Source organism: Chinchilla lanigera, unplaced genomic scaffold (assembly GCF_000276665.1).
Source record: "Chinchilla lanigera isolate Chin_1 unplaced genomic scaffold, ChiLan1.0 scaffold00073, whole genome shotgun sequence".
Classification (NCBI taxonomy): Eukaryota; Metazoa; Chordata; class Mammalia; order Rodentia; family Chinchillidae; genus Chinchilla; species Chinchilla lanigera.
The window spans coordinates 8,628,056-8,649,470 of record NW_004955474.1 but is presented as its reverse complement, the minus strand read 5'-3'; the positions used below and the strand labels follow the sequence as shown (position 1 = coordinate 8,649,470).

Sequence of the window (21,415 nt, the reverse complement as noted above, 5' to 3'; positions counted from 1 at the left end):
ACCTGCTTTGGGTATAGAATATACTTATGGCACTTACCATAATCATTGTTCCTAACTGTGATAGGCAGAATGATAGTGCCCCAGAGACATCTACATCCTAGTCCCCAGTATGTCTGAATATGTTACAGTACCTCACAAGAGAAATTAAGGTAATAGATAGCTTAAGGTTCCTAACCAGTTGACTTAAAATAGGAAGACTATCCTGGGTAGGCCTGACAGTCCAGTGCAACCACATATGTACTTAAAAGTAGAAAGCAGAAGAGGAAGCCAGAATGGACATGACAATTTGATTCACTATTGCTAGCTTCAAAGATGGAGAGAGAGGGCCACAGCCAGGAAATGCAAAGAGCTTCCAGGAGCTTCAGAGAGTTTCAACAAATCAGATTCTCCCTGGAAACTCCCGAAAGAAACACATTCTTGTGGACAGCTTGCTTTCAGCCCACTGCAACCTGCACTGGACATCTAACCTACAGAACTGTAAAATAGTAAATGTGTGTTGCTCTCAGCCTCTAAGTCTGTGGTAATTTAAGGAGCCATAGAAAATGAATATACTAACAAAATTTTGTAACTGTCCAATGGAAAATTTACTTTCAATGGAATAAATTTTCAGGACTGATCCTTTTCATTTTTTAATGCAGTATTCCTTGAGACAGTTAAGACCTTACAACAGTATTTTCCATTTGCAGTGAAGCGGATGCTGTTTAGTATTAATTTATTGCTTTTTCCATAAACAAGTTGATACCCAAGTTCACCAAATGAAGGAGTGACTAGGAGGGAGGTGCACAGGAAGTTTCTGACAGACTTCATCAGAGTGCCCTTGGGGCAGCAGAAGAAAAGCAGACTTTTGATGTGTGTCTACAATTCTCTGTCTGTCAGATAAAACCATCTCAAGGCTTGATTGGGAATAATGTAGGCTCTGCACACTGGTCTCTGTCTGTTATATTCATAGGTCTATGATCAAAGACGTTAAAGTCCATAAAACTGTGTCCCTTGCAAACCCCTTTCTATTCAGAGTAGCAAAGGGAAATGAACACACACACACACACACACACACACACACACACACCTTCAAGCCTGCCTCTCTGAATTGCAACTTTCAACTGCACCATGCGTTTATAAAAATAGACAATCCTCAAAGATCATATCTCCAATTATCATATTACCTTTCTCCTTACTATTAAATTGCTTAAACCAGCCAAATATGCAAGAAACTAGTTCTTTAAATTTAGTGTTCATTTCCCTAGTTAATTTTTAGCTTGTTGATATTTCTAAATTTCCAGGCACAAAAACTGTTCTTCTCAAAACCTACAGAAACCAACTTTCTGTTTCCCTGGGACTGAGTGGGTTTCCGGGATGTGGGGGTTGTAGTGTTAAAACCAAGAAGGTCCTGAAAGTGACATAGATAGGCCTCCAGTACACATGGATGTTTGGACACTCAACACCCTGACGCAGAATGCCCAGGTACCTGGGAACTAAAGACACCCAATGATGTGAAGTTTGAGTAGAGGAAGAGCAAGCCTAGCGCAAGCCTTCCAGTGTCCTCCTCAGTGACTTACTCTTTATGACCAGTAACAGAACCACCCTGGCCCAGCTCTGACTAAAGAGCACGGGGCAATCAAAGAATAACATGTGAGTCCTTGAAGAATGCATGGTACCATCTACTAAAGCAGTGACTGCCATTTCACGTGTGATGATGGCGGGGGTGTGGGTGATATATTCATATCCTTAGGAGCATCTGCTTTGGTTCATTGTAGGGTGTTGATAAGCAACCTGAGAAGTGCGATGGAAGCTCAGTTTGATAGCCACGGCCGTGCAACTGGACACAGTTATACGAAGTACAACAACTGGGAAACGGTACATTGTACACAGGGTTTCACCGACATTGCTTTGGGCATTGACCGAGAACGTCCCATTAATCCACAAATGATTCCCTTTGGTAGATAGAGGCCTGGACTCAACAAATCGCCGCTGAGAATCCAGGTCTTATTTCTCGCAGTGTCATCGGAACCACGTTTGAAGGACGTTCAATGTACCTCCTCAAGGTAATTATTTTTAATCATGACCTTGTCATGTCTGAAGGCTTTAAATCAATGAATTCTAATGCATGAACATCTGTTTCACAGACAACATGCTTATCCCAAACACTGTTATAACTCCTTTCCTGTCTATATCCCCTAGGGAGTCAAAACAGATTCCCCAGCTTCTTGTATCATATGTGAAATTTTAAATCATTATTTTGATTTATTCAAAAAGAAAATGCAATAAAAGAAGTACTATAAATTTAACCACATTCCTGTAAGCAACGTAAACAATCATCCACCTTGATGAAATTCTTCTCTCGCAGCTGTTGTTTGCAAATTCATTTGCTAAAGAGGTCCATAAACTTCACGTCTATCAGGCAACATTACAAAGCATATCAACAATTTGTTTCTGTCAGCCTCTGCTGCCATTTTTGTCATGTAATTCTAATGAAGGGAATAAAAAGATAAGAAAGCGGTGGAGAGAAGGAGAGATTCTTAGAAGATTAGCAAGAATCATGATTAGTTCTAATTACTCATCCAGTTGTCTTGGTCATGTCACCTATTAATAGCAGCTGAAAATAACCTCCACGTGAGTACAATTAAACAGGGTAATCAAGCATCTTTGGGAAATATGAGCTTGTCAAGCTTAATAAAAATAATAAACAGTCATGTAAGCTTTCAGCTCAAACATTGTGAGTGTCTAGAGGCAAGACATACTGTGCTGGTATTGTGCTTTAATTTAATCATAGGATATATGACTTGCTGCTGTCAGATTTCACCTGTTGAGTCCAAAGCGGGGGAGGGTAGTGAATGTTAACCCTGAATGCCATGTGATGGATCGCAATTTCCCTTTGTCTTTTATTCACTCTAGGTTGGCAAAGCTAAGTCAAATAAACCTGCTATCTTCATAGATTGTGGTTTCCATGCAAGGGAATGGATTTCTCCTGCATTTTGCCAGTGGTTTGTGAAAGAGGTCAGTATGTACAGAGATTTCTGGCAAAAGGAAGTAGAAAGTATTTTTAATTTTAAATAACTCCTTATAACCTATACTAAGAGAAAATAATGCACAAAGAAACACAATTGCAAGTTCTTATATTAGACAGTCACATTTTCCTTCCATATTTTCCTGTAATAAGAAAATCCAGGGGCTGGGGATTTAGCTCAGCAGCAAAGCGCCTGCCTGGCAAGCACAAGGTCGTGAGTTCGGTACCGGAGAAAAACCAAAACCAAAAAAAAAAGAAAATCCATAGAAGGCTGCATAGGTAATAAATAAATTTCTAGATGAGAATATAAGGAATACACACAGTCACCTACAGCCTTCGTTACTTATTGGAGTAGGTCTTGCTCCCTTATATCCTATTAACTTTGATAACAAATTATTGCAGCTGCTATCCAAAAGGAAATTTTTTGTCTTTAATGTTATTAAATCTTTCAAGTAAAAAGTTAAAATAAAACTAACATATGTGAGTTATTTATGGATGAAATAGAAGCATCCCAGGAGTAGAGATGAATGAGAAACAGCAATTTTAAACAAACAAACAAAAATTTAAAATCTGGTAATTTGTCAACTGTTTTATAAAATATTAGTTTTGACAACATAATTTAGAACACTGCCTTCATTGTCAAAGTCAATATTTATCTTATCTGTGTAAATTTTATAGGCACTCTATTGCGTTTTGGCATAAAATTCTACTTTGTATTTCACGTACAGGCTGTACGCACCTATGGACAAGACACAGAAATGACAGAGCTGCTGGATAAATTAGACTTTTATGTCCTGCCTGTGTTTAATATTGATGGCTACATCTACACCTGGACTTCGGTATATGAACCAATACTGAGAGGAACTGATGAAATTAAAACCAACTATTTTCTATAATGCATGTTCTCATCACATTATCCACTTTCAGAGTCGAATGTGGAGAAAGACCCGCTCGACCCAGGCTGGATCATCCTGTCGTGGTGTAGATCCCAACAGAAATTTTAAAGCTGGTTGGTGTGGTAGGTATCTGGCTATTTTGCATACATCACTTCAAAAACATAAGAGGAAAAGTAACCTAAGAAAACCTAGCCGTGACTAAAACAAGAAAAATGATAACAAGTTTATACTTTAGAGTTTTAACTTTCTAAAAGCACGGACAATAGTTTATTAATGCATTTGACAAAAACATATTGAGCATCCTTTTGTTTTCCCAGCTCTGTTGGATTGTAGAGTCATGATACTGCACAAATCAGACTACTAACTTTGGAATATCCAGTCTAGAGAGCCTAGACTAGTGAATCTCTACAGAAAGCCATACTCTACCATAAGGAAGGATGAATTTGAGTCATTTGTAGGAAAATGGTACACCTTGAGACCACAATATAAAGTGAAATAAATCAGACACAAAGGCTTAAATATTACATTGATTTCTTTTATAGGGGAAATCCAAAATATAAATAAAGGGCAAAATAAAAGATACTAGGAAGTAGGGAGATAGACCTTTTTCAAATGGGAAGCAGAGATCAAGAGGTACAGGAATTGGTGAGGGAGGGAAAGGAAGAGGGATGAAAAAAGAAATAAAGATGTGTTCTGTATGTGTGCCCCCTCCCTCCACACAAGGAATGTAAACGCTATGTACTGCAAATATGTGCTAATAAAAAAACTGAAAGAAAATGTTATTTAAATAAAATTGTTATGCAGTGAATAGTGATCATAATATTAGCTTTGACCTTATTAATTGTCTTACACTATATTTATCCCATGGAGTAAAACTGCACCAGGACACATGGGTGATTTCACGCACAGTTTTTTATCATGTCATCTTAAAAGCATACTAATACTAATCTTGGGGCTAAATACATCCCCAAGTATACAGTGGAGGATAGTTACTAGGACTCCTAGGAAAACAATTTGTATGCAACTATCTGATTTGAAATTTTGAAACATAAAAACATCCCCTCTGAGAGCTTCAGTAGATAATTATTGGCCATTAACAGCAATTATTTTTTACCCAGAAAATGGAGCTTCTACAAGCCCCTGTTCTGATACATATTGTGGACCCACCGCAGAGTCTGAAAAAGAGACCAAAGCCCTAACTGATTTCATCCGGAAAAATCTCTCTTCCATCAAGGCATATTTGACAATCCACTCATACTCCCAGATGTTGCTCTACCCTTACTCCTATTCATACAAACTGCCTACAAACAATGCAGAGTTGGTAAGTAGATATGGGCAGCAGACAATGTCTTTCACTGTTGAGACTGTTTCTTCATTTTAATCCTGAAAAGAAAAATTATGATAACAATTTCTGGAAGTTCCTTTATTGACTTCAGATAGTAGAAGTGGGGGACAACTGAACTGATAATGAATCTAGAGTTGGCTGGATAAACTAACTAAAAGAAATAAGATTCAGTGAGGAGAGCAGTCCTCCACATGCAGTTTGTTCACTTGTCTTCAGAATGGCATTTCTTCCACTCCCTGGGTCTTCAGCACAACAGTATTCAAAGGATGACTTCAGATATGATTGGGATAATCAACAAAGTTACTTGATCCTATATATAACGGTTGTCAGAGTCAGGTTGGTCTTGAGCTGGATTTGACAGAGGCAGAACATGGCGGATGTCATTAGGAATTTGCCACATCGGGTTAATACCAGATTTAGCAACAAGATCCGAAAATTGCTTATTTCTGTTTTTTGATTAGGTGAGAGACAGAACTAATCAATCAAGGAACAAGTGATCTGAATGAGTCTTTCCAGATATAGGGAATAATGCACACCAAAAAAACATTTAAATACCCCTGAATCAAAAAACTAGCCATCTTGTTGGACAATTAAGATACAATCACATGAGCAATTAAATATTATGTTTCTATAAGAATTCATATGGGTAAATATTACACCTCAATGCATAAACTTTTTTAAATGCAAGCTTGAATCCTTGAAACAACTTTTTTAAATTTATGAAACATCTGGCTGCCAGAACTGGAGATCAGTGATCTAAAAAAGCAAGCCTAAGATTTAAAGCATTCGAATTACTCCATAAAAAACAAAGTATTCCACTTAGACAATGACATAGATATTTGGCTTACCTAAGTCTGGAGACCCAGAAACTTTAAAAACTGGAAATTGTTAGTTTGCACTTTCAGATTCAGTCTCTCAGAGACCAAATCAAACATGTAATGCTGTAAATATGTTGCACAAAAGAACAAAACAGAGAAACAACCCAGTCTCCCAGAAAACAGCTAAGAGTTGACTGCATCTTTAAAAAAAATTTTTCAAAAAGCTTTCAATTTTTCCTGTCTGTAGCAAAAAAAAAAAAAAATTAAATAAAACATCATTAGTCAGAACCACTAATTATTCACTTTTCCAGCTATGCCCCTGGTTTCTGTCCTAGATTTCTGGCCACCAGAAAGGACAAGGTCAGAGCTTGTGCTTAATTCATATGAATCTATTTAAATTATACCACATCAAAGAAGAAAAAACAAAATCCTAATATCTAACCACTAAGGAGTTGTTAAAATACCAAACTGAAAGTCTAATACACATTAAGCATATCAGTAATAAATATTTCCAGTTTGCTCAGTATCTACTACTCTTAGCTATAAAAATACTAAAAGATTAATACTAACTGAAAATTTTAAAGTGTTCTTTAGAACAGATCTGCTTCTACAAAGGTTCAGTACCTTTTCTTATCTGGAGAATATGTTTGAGCCCTTTTACTGATGAGATAGTTTTGTGTCCACTGTTGCATACAATAACCTAGACAATGGGCTTCTCTAAAAGTCTCCAAGCCATAGTTAAAGAGGAATCACGTAGGTTTTGCCTTTGGGATCTTGTGAATAATTTTTGTTACTTCCCATGGGAATTTTATCCAGGAAAATACCCAAAACTCAGGATTAATGAGTTTAATGGACCCACTCGCTTGTGTCCTACATGGTGGGAAATATTCCAGCAATTTGTGAACCATAGGTGCTCTTGCAAGAATCATTTCTGCATTTCAAGTGAGGGCAACACAAAAAGCTGTAGTATTCAAAATTCCGCCCTCCAACAGTATTTTAAAAGTCTAATTAAAAAAGAAGTGAAATAAACAATTCTGTTGAGGCAACATATTCATAATCTGTTCTTTAAAAAAAAGGGATGAGCCTCCAAATAATTTTATCTTGAATGCTTATTTTAATACTCATAAAATTAATACATTCAAGACAAAATAATGCCATATCATACATTTTTCAGAACACAAGTGACTAAAATGTAAAATTTAATTAGAATTATATCACGCTTACTGATTTAAAAGTTACTTTAATTTCCAATATTTTTGATGGAACTTTTGCCTACTACCTTAAACACTTATCTGACATTAGTAAATCCCAGAGTGAATGCTGTTTTATTTGATTCATTTGATATCTGAATTTATTTTGATACCCCAAAGCAACTTTAATCTTCTGAGTAACTAAAGATTTCTTTGTGGTGTAATTTTTGTATCATTGTAATTCAATTATAAAAGCACATTTTTCTAGAACAAACTCAACCTACAGCACAACTTCAAATATATGTGTAACCAAGGGAGAACTTGAACATATATATGTGTGTGTGTGTGTGTGTGTGTGTGTTTATTTAATGAAATTATATATCATTATATGTATATATGTGCCTATAGATATAGATGTAGATAGAGATAAATTCATAGTTTTTATTTGTGATGAGGATTCCCACAAAGGGAAAAACTTGTCTTGATCTAGAATATGAATGCCTCCATATTAATTTATGGATAGAGAAATGTGATTCTGGCCCATTCTTTCAATAAGTGTATATTAACTAACCAAAAGAAAAAGAACAAGAACTAGAAGATATTGAATAGTCTTTCTGAAAAATTATTAAATATAGTCCAAAGCTACAAATCCACTTCTAACGTATAACACCTTTGGGCCAGGAACATAGCTCAGTGGTACAAGCGCCTGCCTGGTAAGCGCAAAGTCCTGAGTTCAATTCTGGGTACCAAAAAAAAAAAAAAGAGTAGAACACTTTCCAGTCCAATGGCAGTCCCTCAGTATGTTTTAATTAAAGTTTTAGTTAATGAGACAACAAGATAGAAACCCATTGCTCCACCCAAGAAAGTGAACATAAGCCAAAGCCACAAATAGAGATAAATATAAAAATCAGAGGGAAGAAATATCATGATTAGGAGGAGGACAATGGCAGGACATGTGTATACCCACCGTAGCTGTCACCGTGTCGCTGACTAATAACTAGCTTAGCAAAGCCATCACCCTGTCAGGCAAGCTACCGGTCACTAAGCGGAACAAAATATCTGCTTCAGGAGTTTTATTACTATTTATAATTTCACATAAAAGACTAAAAGTTTTCAATGAATCAACAGAATGTCTTTGATTAAAGAAACCGGTTGCCAATGTACCATTATACACAGTAAATGACTTCTGTCCTGACAGCACTTTCCTGCTGAGTCTGGTCTGGGGAGCGCTTATCAGGCAAGCATCAGAAATGTCACTGAGTATCTATTAAGTGCTCATCAGAAGCCATGGCTCCTACCACTGAGAACTTAGGATCTCATCAAAATTGTAAAATCCAGATACCAGAAACTACTCAAGAAAAAGAGAGAATTGGAGGTTTTTAATTACGCACAGTTGTAGGAACTCAGGGTAGGGAAACGGCTACGTGTGCTGAAGCTGAAGCTTTCCAAGGAAGGTTACATACAGCAGATGCCATTTGTTCTAAGCCTTGAAGTCTGGGCGAGATGTGGACGGCAGACAAAGGAATGGGGCTTGTTGAGCTGAGAAAAGAGCAACAGATATAAAAGAGCAGTGCTTGAACACGGATTTGAAGAGGGCAGAGGAAAGGGTTGGACCTGCTTTGCATCCTCTTGTGAGGAATCCTGGGGATAAGATTTGGTCAGTAAGATGACCAGGCTATCAAGGTACTTGAATATCAGAACAAATCCTGTGTCACAGCAGGTCCTAGAGCCAGGAACAGGTGAACGGGATGATCTGATTCAATACAAGACTCCCAGTTTAATTCTGATTTCCAACAAGTCCTTTTTCCTATAAGTATGTCCCAAATATTTCATGGAGCGAACTTATGCTGGAAAAAAAATATTAGCTGTTTATCTAACTATAAATTCAACTAGGCATCTTGTTTTGGGTTTTGCTGAATCTGATAACCCCGGTAAAGTGTCATTTGGGTAAGATTGCGCTCGCAGAGATGCTGAAGAGACAACTATACTGTCATCAACAAAGGAACAGGCACGCTGAGCACCTTTAAAATCCAGCTGCCTTCCTTTTTAACATTTTCCCTCCAATAAACTCACACTTTTCCTAATACATTTTATTTTGCTTTCTTTGTGCCCCCCCCCCCCAACCTCACCCCAGAAGACATTTAGCAATATTTGAGAAACTTTGTTTTGTTTTGTTTTGTTTTCCGGTACCGGGAATCAAACTCATGACCTTGCACCTGCCAGGCAGGCGCTGTGCCGCTGAGCTAAATCCCCAGCCCCCTGAGAAACATTTTTGATTGACATAAGTGTGGGAGTTCTGCTGGTGCGGAGCAGATAGAGGCCAGGGAATGTGATAAACACCCAATGGTGCACAGGACGACCCTGCATACAAACAAGACTCCTCCAAGCCTAAACAGCAAGAGTGCTGAGGTTGAGAAACCCTGCCTGAAACCAAGATAAGAACTGTCATATTCCCCTCCAAGGGCTCTTGGCTTTTAGGAGATCTTATAGCCTCCTCAAAAATAGTATGCATTGTTCTGAAAACCTCAAGTACCAGCAACTAGCACGTCCCTGTTACATACTTTTTATTTGAGAGAAGCACAACTTCCACCAACATCAAAATTGCTGGACTACAAATTCAACTGACTCATGCTTCACATTTCCCTTGAATTTTAAAGAGCTGAAAAATATGTATGCAGATCAGCCAAGGGAAAAAAATGAGTTTGCATCAGCTAAAGCATTCCTGCCCTCCGCGTCAGCTCTGCAGAAAGCTCCTACACCCAGGGGTTCCCTGATCCTTCTTCCTTCTCCTCTCAGAAACATCTTTGTTATTTCCAGTCCCAAGGGCTTTCTTCTCAGCGCCTGCTCGTACACTTTAAGAGCTGCTCCCTTTTGCACCAAAATTATAAAAGTTAAATTTCTCATTGGTCCCTTGGTACCAGTTACACATTATCACAGGACAGAAGGAAGGAAACTGCAGTTAAAGATCATTTTAAGGCTTCCATTATCACATGCATTCACCCACAGGGATGGTTAAACTCAGCACTTCAAGTGAGAAACAAACTTCTGAAGAAAATCTCCTTTGGTGCAACGCCTCACAGTGGGTTTGAGGCTTTTTTTCCCTATATGGTAATAAAGGGTGGCTAGAAGATTAGAAAGGGCAGCCCCCTGTCATGGGGCAGGCAATGTGCATGGAGGGTGGAATGAGGACTGTGTGCACCGTCATGAGACAGGGCTACATTATCTCATGGTACCTGGGAACGAAGGTCATCGGAAAAGAACGCCCTCTACTTATTCATCTCACCAGGCCCCTGGAGCCCAGGCCTGGGAAACATTACATGGCTTTGTCCTTTGTCTCTTGGGCTTTGAGCTAGATGTGACATTTTAGATTCTCTCTGTCTTTTGCTCTAGGACCAAGGCCTCTTTTTAAGGAAACAGATAACAAAAGAGGACATGCATAAGATGTGGTAGGAAATTCATATCTAAGGATTAATAAAGGCTGGCCATGTTTGGCCTTGACTGAAAGCAAAGTTTGCTCTGAGGCTGATTTATATTTAGCTTCTTTCTATTCTTTACAATTGGGTAAAGCCAGCTCCAGCAACACTTCTTTTGAAGTATTTGAAGGCCACAAGGAGAAGCGAAAAAGAGCACAGAATTTAAAAGAAGAGAGACCTAGCTCAAGTCAGCCACTTACAGAGCTATGTGCCCTTGGGCAAAATCTTTTATCATCTCTGGGTTTTGATTCTTTTATCTGTAAAATGGGGATAAAAATATCTAGTGCTTATCAAGAGCTCTTTGTGAAGCATAAGATTTTATGTAAATGTTAGTTCTTATTTGGAATACGCTGAACAAGAATGCAAGACTTGTTCCTCTAGTGGTAGTTCCAGAGAAAACGCCATCAACTGGAGCTTCGAGGTGCGCCCCAGGCTCCCCGCATCTTCTTGCTTCTTGAGTCTTCTGTCATTTGAGTCCCTTTTTACAGAAGGGTGCAGGGAAAGCACCGCTCTCTTTCATTCCTGGCAGGGGTCGGTCATCCAGCTTCGTTGTAACATTCCTGCAGAGCAGGCTGCCCCGTGTGGCATTCCATTCTGCTAGAAAATTCTGGGGTGATGACATGTGGACAGATAACGTTGGGAAGATAGATGAGTAACATTCATGAAATTCTTTAAACTCTTCCAAAGAATAGACCCACACTGATTCCAGGGATTTTTGTTAAGATAATTGGAATTTTAAATATGATATTTTAGTTGATTAACATCTGTTCTTTTTGGTCTCTTGGATTTTGGAGAGGCTCAGAGAAAGGGTCCACAGACCTCTTTTTTAATTAACAGAAGTAAGTAACGTGCACAGAATAAGAAATGTCTAAATGTAGCGACCCGTGCACCATCATCGCTGCCCTACCCGGGAGCATCTTTAGCCTCCACTCCGGTGGGTCACACCTCAGCATTTGCAGTGCTCAGCACGCTACACCCTCATCCAATCTTGCCCATATTTGTAATGCCCCAAAGAGCCAGAATAGAGCTCGGTCAACCAACCACTGCGAGATGCTGAGCCATCTGCTGCAGATACAAAATGAGTAGCCAAGAATCCCTTCCCACAAGGAGCTCCCTTAGGGAAAGCAGAATGCACAAACCACTGCTTACAACACACAGAGCGTGATCACCCCCAAAGGAAGCAAGTCTATGCCTTTAAAGAGAGTTAGGGACAGAGTCACAAAGAGGACAGTGCTATAAATGAATTTGAAATACTAATAGAAATCTTCCATGTAAGCAGAAAGGGAAAGATGATTCTAGAGAAAAAAGAGGAGTTCCCAAAGCAATGGAGGTAGGGGGAAGAGGGATGGGTGTGCAGGGAAGGACTTTAAGAAAATCCAACTTGGATGGAATATAAGAATGCCTGAGGGGCGTGGCTTGAGAGAAGGCTGCTTTTACTGGGAGAGGAGAACGCCACATCCATACCAGGTGATAGAGCCATGGAAGACGAGGCAGTGAGCTGCCCCTCAGAAGATGGACAATGGGTTGCTACCAAGATGAGAGTGGAGGAGAAAGAAGCAGAGGGTGAGGAACAAACTAAATGTTCCTTCAGTGTGTGTCAGTGACAGGAATAAAACTACAGCCTTTAAAAAATACCATCAAGCTTTGACAGAGCAACTGTTTGCAGAAGATAGATAGATCTGAGGGCTTCAAAAGCACTTGAGGTCACTTCCGGCACCCAGAGCATGGTTCTGAGGAAAAACCAACGGAATTTTTTGTGTGTAGTCTCATGGTAGTCATGACCACACTGATAAATTGATAAGCCAAAAGAGATAACATGTCACGAGCAGGTCCCTTCGGTTTGGACTAAAAATTTAATTATTACATAACAGCAATAAATATGTTGACAGACTTGAAGAACAACGGAGGCTCAGGTTTAATAGACACTGACACTGACTAGTAAATCTTCCACATAACTTTATAGCTTTTTGCCTTTGGAACGTTTCACATTTGGAGCTGTTCACATTTGGAAGCAATCCTGAAGAATTGTATTTCTACTAGCTAAGAGTAATATTTCTGTGTTTAAACAAAGACAAGTAAAATCTGAGGAAGAGATCTGGGGAAGGAATAGGAGTTCTTGAGGAACACAGATTCTGTCATACAGAAAAATAACCGACCAGAAATTTCCTTTGACAAATGCAAGAAATTGTAAGGGCAAAAAATGCCGTTCATCTACCAAAAAAGCTGTTGCCTCACCCTGCTTCACATCGCTTAAAAGATGGTTTTGCATCTTTCCAAGCATTATACAAACTTGTAGATTGGTCTCATTTCAATCAATAATAGGGTTTCTAGCAAAGACTGGAAAAGAATCCAAGACTCCTGTCTTGGTTACAATAAGGTAAAACAAGAGCGATATCTGTAGTCCACAAAAGTAAAGCGTGTCTTAGCTTACCATCTCAGACATTGAGGAGCAAAACCTTAAAATGTTCAGATTCTTGATACAAAACTCTGACCATGAGAAGTTAGTTCCAGGATGCTAGCTGCATCATTTCGGTGGGCCAAAACAGAAAATCATGACTTAAATTGTATAACTCGTTTTAGATTTTCTAATGTTCCGCCTGACTGATGGAGCATTAAGACCTTAGGAACTGGAATCTTTGAAGTCTTAAAGTGCTACTTCACCAGTTTGACATAAGACTCTACTAACCTGGTTTTAATATTAAAATAAGGGGTAAAAGAAGTTTCCACTTTGTAAAACTCAGATTACTCTGATTTCATCACCAGCCTCACAGCCTTCCAAACATATGTACAAGAAATAACTATAATGCCAAAATATGACATATAGCAAGTTTCATAACTAGAATGAATTACAGCTACTTCTGCTGTAGTAAACAAGCAATTTTCAAATCTTCTGGGTCCCCTGGAAAGCTGAGTCAGGCCTTGCTTCTTAAGTGTTTATTTAAACCAGTAGAAAAGAATGTCAGTGAAGTTATTTCTGTGTGCAGAGAGCCCATCTCCTGGAGGAGTCGCGTGCAAGGTCCTGGGGCGAGATTCTTAGGAGAAGGCGATGCTGCTTCTAAGAAGAAAGAATATGCATATGTTAAAACTTACTACGTTTTTATTCTCCTGGAATTCAAATGCGCAGCATTTTGAAATAGAGTAAATGTTCTCTAATTTTTCATTTTAAAAAATCTTCTAAGCTGGAACTACTACTCACTCTTGGAACTGCCAGTTCCTACACATTTCCAGGCTGGCGCAGAATGTTGGACTGACTCCCCACCCTGCATACGTGTAGCTTCTAATGCACTTGCTCCACTTCCCTCAATCCTGTCATGACTCAGGACTGGCCTTATACCTACTACCTTGCCAGCTGGTGTTTGTTTTGCTTGGGTGTGTGTGTGTGTGTGTGTGTGTGTAAGCCAAACTCTGAGGATAACCATATAGATTTCCTTGACTTCCATTTCTCTTCTACAAGGTCCAGAGACAAGACAGAAATCAGACTACTTGCAGAGGGCTTCACAGAATACATTCTTTAGCAAGAATTACTTGTATCGTATGACTAAGGTAGCTAGAAAAATTAGAATGGGCAGTGCGTTAGAATAAAATGCTAACTCAGATGTGAAATAAACACCTGCAATGTCTTGAAATGAAGGTATAGGATGCGTGGTGTTTGGCCCTATGTGTCTCTATGTATTTATTTACCTTTTTACTGTGGATTCTTTTGCAGAATGCCCTGGCTAAAGCTGCTGTGAACAAACTTGCCTCCCTGTACGGTACCAAGTACACATACGGCCCAGGAGCCTCAACAATCTGTGAGTCTTGGCTTCAGGACTGTGCAAAGGAACCTTGTGCTTACAAAGCTCCCAAGTGGTTCTTAGCACCTTTCTTTTCTAATTGGTTGGAGCATATGGCTTTTGCCTCACACTGGTGCTTTTATGAAATATGTGATCGTTTCTCTGTTCAAAACGAGAAAGGAAAATTTTCTTTTCAACCCCAGAGACATTTGCTCTCTGTGTACATGCACTGAACGTCTATTGTGTGGCAGACCCTCAGTGGCTGCTAAGAGAAAAAGGGAAGGAGGGTGGGGAGAAGAGAAGCAGTAGAGACGAAGTAGGAGGGAGAGCAGAACGGTCTTCAAAGAACCCACAGTCTGGAAACAAGAAAAGTGTCACAGCTGCTAAACGCTGTGATATTAAGATGCTCAAGGAACAAACAGGACCAACCCACCCACCCTGCAGTGTGAGGAGTAAGTTCCAAGGGATGAGCTTATTGGAGCTTATTGGAGCAGCTTATTGGAGGCCCATTGCTGAAACAAAGCATCTGAGAGAGCATTTTCTCAGCTAAACAGACTTCAGGTAGGAGGCCTCTTTGAGGCACAAGCCACCTTCTAGGAGTTTACGTCAGCCGTCTGACCAGCCCCTCAGCATGTGCTCCAGGGTGGGAGAAACCCATGGTGAGAGGGTTAGGGGCTGGACCGCAGGGCCACGAATGGAGCAGAATTTGGATTTCTCCACAAAGGCACGGACCACAGGTCCCATTTTCAATTTCTGTTTTCCTTGGTCTTCAAATGATTTCTTTTTCCCTGAGGTCTAAAAGAAATAGAAATACACACAAGAAAAAAGACCCAGTCCTGTCACCAAGAGTCCTTCAGTGCGTTTAGGGAGTCTTTAATCCTGAGTTGTTGGATTTTTTTTAAGCTTTATAGAAAATAGCTTTCTCGGGGCTGGGGATTTAGCTCAGGGGCACAGTGCCTGCCTGGCGCGCGCAACTTCGTGAGTTCGATTCCCAGTACCGGAAAAAAACAAACAAAAAAAGTAGCTTTCTCTATTCTTTTTTAAAAGCTGCTCTAAATAAGAGGTGGTGTACTTTCTTCTTAAGCAGGTTCCTGCAGAAGCAACTCACTTATATAATGTGAACTTCATGTATGTTTATTCAGCCCCATTAAATTAGGTGCTTTTTCTCCATTACACTATAAGCCCTCAAGAGACAGAGCTGAACACACGGCCTGCAGTTTAGTGGGGGCCCGACAGTTGGTGGGTGAATAAATAGATAAATGGATAAGCAATGAATAAATGAATACATACGTTATGCGTTAGTGACAAGATGGTTTCTATTGAAAGAATTAGTAACTAAGTGAATGCTTTTTGCCAGGCCCTATGCTCCACACTGAAGATAAAAAAGAATGAAGGCCCAGCTCTGCCCTGAAGTTGCCCGAATTTTAGTGTTCAGATTCAGCACACTTCCTGCAGGGTTCAGGGTCCGGCCCTCTTACCCCTCATCACACAGCTTTCATTATTTTCCTGAGAGGAGACACACATTCATAAATAAATTTTCAGTGTGTGTGTATATACAATAGTAAGTTAAGCTGTATAGCGGATAGTTTGATATGTTACTTTGATATATACTACATATATACCTAAATTTACCATTGTACATAAGCACACTGAAAAGTTTCTATTGCAGACTACATTATTTCTGGGGTATTAAACATAGCGATCACATCAAGCACATCTGTAGGTAAGATGGAACTAAATTTTAAAACAGTCCCCAAATCATTTATGATCAGGTTTACTAGAAAATTGGCCTGTTCAGATTTTGCACAGTGAAATGAAAGAAAGGTGACACTTTTTTTAACTTCCTTCCTTAAAGATTTTTTTTTTTCTACTACTTGCTCCTTTCAGATCTTGCTGCTGGGGGCTCTGATGACTGGGCTTATGACCAAGGCATCAAATACTCCTTCACCTTTGAACTCCGGGATACAGGCAGATATGGCTTCCTACTTCCTGAGTCCCAAATTCGCGCAACCTGTGAGGAGACCCTGCTCGCAGTCAAACACATCGCCAGCTATGTCCTGGGACATCTGTACTAGTGGAGAATGCTGAGAGCTTGCTTTCAGAAGACTCGCTGTTCATTTCTTGTGTGTCTTGAATCCTTATTTTTCTTTGATTGCAGGTTTTTCAGATCCTAGTCTTTCCTACAAGCTTCGATCTTTTAAAATGAATTACAATAAAAGTGAATCATGATCATTGCAAACCGGGACAGGTTGTCTACTTTGGGGAAAGAACTGTAAGCAAGTGAGCAAACAAGCTGTGCACGGATGGTGATGTGGTCAGTCCTAGCAGAACTGAAATCCGTGGGGGCTTGACCAGCACCTGCCAAGTGTGCAGGTTGCAATGGGAGTCTCGTGAGCAGGAGGAAATACAAAGGGAAATGCAGATCGCAATGGTATAGATGAGAAGATGCTCTTGTTTCAGCTTTTGTTAAAGCCCAACTCTTGTTATATTATGTGCTATCTCCTACATGCCAAGAATTTGGCTAAACAATTGACAGCACAGTGAAAACTGAAGATAACACTTCCGCCCTTATTGGGTATATGGACCATTAGAAAAGACAGATGTTAACTAAAGAATTAGCAAAGTAATTACTTAGACATAAGTTATACTATTTACAAGAAACAAGTAAATGCTAGATGGGCTACAAAGAACATTCGAGAAGTTGCTTCCTGCTGTGGGAGGGAGGCTGTCTCTGGACAAAGTGGGAGCCCTTCTGGGATGCCTGAGACACCGGGTTGTCCTAGGAGGAGTAGGTGTACACCCGGCAGGACCCTGGGGATCATACTGGGGAGAGCTCAGGCTGTGTTCAGGACTTGGCACTTGGTTCTAAAAACAACAGAAAGCCGCTGAAGATGTCAGGTTGTAAATGGTCCCCAGGGGCTTTTTCACATATGAAGGTGTGGGAAACAGATTAAAGTGAGACAAGAGACTGCCAGGGCCCCTGGCTGGACCAGTTGCACCAGCAAAAAAGGAAAATATCACTCCTTGACCTTTCTATCACACATGACTTGATATTTTCCAGAATCAGAACTGACTGCGCTAAGGTTGCAAAGCCTTGTGCCAAGTTTAATTTTTAAAATAAGACCTATATAGTTGAAACTCTGGGGGCATCTCCTGAAATCAGAAAAAAAATTTTAATACATTATTGCCTATGTGCATCCAAGGAACATAAGATTCCATATGGAATATAGTATGCTAAAATATTCATAACTCTGTGCTATCAAAAAAGAATCATTTGAAGTCTAGTTTAGAAGCTGTCAAGCCGAAATGATTAATTGCATTAATTGTCCACTAGGTGGTAGTAGTGTGGCTGCTACCATTTGTCAATCTCCTTCAAATAATTTAGTAATATATCATTTAAATAGAGAGATGTTTAAGTGCAAATTGTTTTCATAAATTTTAGCAGTACTGAGAATAATAAAAATAGTATTAATTTAGCCAAATTGCCTTTTCCTTCCTGTATTTCAGTTATATTCGTGTTATGAATTGTAACTAACTATACCTGAGATATTTTTACTCTAACTTCTGCCTACCAAAGGTTAACAGCAGCTAGCTGGATAAAATTCCACATGTTCGAGCTACAGCAAGAGAAATAGAAAGAGCCCAACATAGTGGTAATGCCTGTAAATCCAACACTAGGGAGGCTGAGGCAGGAGGATCGCTAGCAAGTTTGAGTCCAGCCTGGGCTATATGAGTTCAAGGCCAACATGGACTACATAGACAGACCCTGTCTCAAAAAGGGAGAGGGAGAGAGAGAGAGAGAGAGAGAGAGAGAGAGAGAGAGAGAGAGAGAGAGATGAAAAGAGAAACAGAGAAGGAATCTACCTGAGTCCCTCCCAATGCATTAGAATCTGGCACTTTCCCTCCCTGCTGACCAGACTACTGAAAGTCCCCACCAACCTTGCCCACTCAAGAACCCCAAGCTGTGAAGAGTATCTTCTTCCACCTCTGCCCACTCCCACTCTGAGAGCCCTGCACAGCCTCTGAGCTGAGCCCTCCTCACAGCCGCAGATATCCAGGTAACCAACGGCGCAAAAATGGCCACTTAAGTCTTTCTAGGAAACAGCAAGAGTGATTTCCCAGTTTCATTTATGGAATTCCTGTGTGTCTAGAAATGAATCTTACATGTTTGTTTGCTTTTTGCAAGCTGACTTATCAGGAAGCTGACATCAGGAAGCTGACTTATCTGAACTGGTCAAAGATATAATCTCTAGAACATAGAAAGAGCCATAAAAGTTGCTCCCCTCCTACTCATCCTGAACCATGCATCACACACTGCTCTGGAAGGTCCACCTTTGCTTAATGGAGACCGATTTCTCTGTAGCATTGACAGGATAGGTTTTTTTGTACCAAGAATCAAACTCAGGACCTTGTACTTACCAGGCAGGTGCTTATGCCACTGAGCTATATCCCCAGCCCTGACAGGATAGTTTTGTTTCAATGTTAAGAATATAAGGTCTACAATTAAAGACCAAATTTTTTCCAACATCCATGTGATGAGAGTCATCTAGAGGTATTCCAGCAATTTACTGGGTTAACATTTGAAGATGCACACTTGCATGAAATAAGTTGTCTTATTAAATCGTAAGACAACTTTTCACTTCCATTTTCTAGGACACTTCCATATGCTTGAAAATACAAAGAAACATAGATAGCCACTACTACAAAAATCCTAAGAGTGCAAAGCTCCAGAAAGACGGAAAATTATTGCTGTGTGAAGCAATTCACTTTAAATTGTTCTTTAAAGAGATTAGTTTAACCTGTAAAACATCACAGTCTTACACAGTCCATCCTAAGGTAATATGGTGAAAGCAACTATTTATCCTGCTCCTTACATATGCCAAGGACTTTTCTAAACCTTGATGCAATAATAAAAAGCTAGAGTAAACTACGGCTGCCAAGAATAGCATACACTGAGAAAATGCTCCAGAACATTCTTGAAATCTATCTATTGTACTTTTCCTTAGAGGCTGAAAGCATTGGAAGAATGAATCATGTGACTATATCCTATGCAGAAACAGAACTATCAATATGCAATAGGTACTATTAATCCAAAGATGTACTTTTATTATCATCATAATCTTATCCAGAAAGATATCAGGACCCTCAAAACTTATTTATATACCCAAATAAAATAGAGGTGTCTTTCTTATCTGACTTAAAAAAGTCAGACACTGAAGTCTCCTCTATACAGCTTTAAAACCAATCACACAAGAAATGTTTCCAGGGCCAGGGATATGGCTCAGTGGTACAAGCACCTGCCTGTCAAGCGCAAGGTCCTGAGTTCAATTCCCGATTAAAAAAAAAAAAAAAAAATGTTTCCAGATATTACAATGTTAAGACTAAAGGATTTCAATTTTTCTTCTCCCAATACCTCTTATTTTATAAAATTATATTCAATGCAAGCTTTAATTTTTGAATCTGAAAATAAACCTTCAAAAAGCAAAGTTGTACCAAAAAGTTTGTCACTACTCTTAATTAAAATAAATAGAGAAAAACAGAAACATTAAATCTGCTGGAAAAGCAAACAGGTAGAGCTCTTAAAAACATAGGTGGAGACAAAGACTTCATGAACAAGCACCCCCCCCAATGGCCCAGGAAATACTACAAAGAATCAGCAGCTAGGATCTCATTTAAAAGCTTTTGTACAGCAAAAGAAACCAACAACAGAATGAAAAGACAACACACAAAGTGGGGGAAAAAACCTTAGCCAGTTGTTCAGACAAAGGACTAATATCTGGAACATATAAAGAACTGAAGAAAATCATACTCCCCAAACTTAAAAACCCAGTCCATCAGCTGAAATGAATAGACACTTCTCAGAAGTACAAAAGGCAAATAAATACATGTAAAAATGTTCAACATCATTGAACATTTGAGAGAGGCAAATTAAAACAATGCTGAGATTCCATCTCACCCCAGAAAGAATGGCTATCATGAAGAAATCCACCAATAACAAATGCTCACGGGGCTGTGGGGAAAAAGGAACCCTTCTCCACTGCTGGTGCGAGTGTAGACTGGTGCAACCACTGTGGAAATCAGTGTGGAGATTCTTCAAAAACTAGGACTAGAGGTTTCAGTCAACCCAGCTATTCCCCTTCTTAGTATCTTCCTGAAAGAATTAAAAGCATTATACCACAGCTATATTTGCATACCTATGTTTGTAGTGGCACAGCTTGTAATAGCTAAATCTGGAGGAAAATCCAAATGCCCATCAACCAATGAATAAACAAAAAAATGTGGCTTTTTTATACAATAGAGTATTACTCAGCCATCAAGCTGGATAAACTTGAGACATTCATAGCTAAATGGATGCACCTTGAGACCATACCTGTGTAAATACTGGATTGTTTTTTGGTGTGAGAAACTGAAAGTGTAAATAAGAACCAAAACATATAACAGATATTGTGAAATAGGAAGAAATTGTGCAAAAGTAAACGGGAATGGGTGTGGGAAGAAAAGAAGGGAAAAGAAAAAAATGAGGGAAGAAAGGATCAAATAGAAACAAAGCTTTGTAAATAAAGAGGGATTGAAAGGAGTAGAAGAGAATGGAAGAAATAAAAGAGGAACAAAGACATACCATGTACAGGTACACGTTCCCTATGAGGAATGCGATCATTATGTATATCTAAATTGTACCGATAAACTTAATAAATATTTTTAAAATAAAGAGAGAGGCTTCATCCTTCAAAGTCACAGACACCACTTTAATCTAACACCTGATATCTGCTGATTCGCAGCAGTTCCACAATCTGTCAGGGGCCGACTCTGGGTCTCTGCTTATGTAACCTGACAACTGTCTAGAGGGTGTGCTCAGATTGTTAGCTCCCTCCGTACAACGAGTGCTATCCCAGCCAGCCTTCACAGCCAGCTGGGA

At 39.4% G+C, this 21,415-nt stretch overlaps 1 protein-coding gene across 2 annotated transcripts in view; it reads left to right on the top strand.

The window, feature by feature from the left end:
* Positions 1-16,738, top strand: part of Cpb1 (carboxypeptidase B1 (tissue)) — a 64,465-nt gene extending 47,727 nt beyond the window's left edge. For both annotated transcript variants that reach the window (XM_013502714.1, XM_005401424.2), the window contains exons 5-12: positions 1,755-1,854; positions 1,941-2,042; positions 2,893-2,994; positions 3,733-3,843; positions 3,932-4,022; positions 5,019-5,221; positions 14,433-14,517; positions 16,387-16,738. In XM_013502714.1, coding sequence (XP_013358168.1) covers positions 1,755-1,854; positions 1,941-2,042; positions 2,893-2,994; positions 3,733-3,843; positions 3,932-4,022; positions 5,019-5,221; positions 14,433-14,517; positions 16,387-16,574 — 982 coding nt within the window. In that variant the 3' untranslated portion in view covers positions 16,575-16,738. The remainder of the gene's footprint in view (positions 1-1,754; positions 1,855-1,940; positions 2,043-2,892; positions 2,995-3,732; positions 3,844-3,931; positions 4,023-5,018; positions 5,222-14,432; positions 14,518-16,386) is intronic.
* The last annotated feature ends 4,677 nt before the right edge of the window (positions 16,739-21,415 follow it).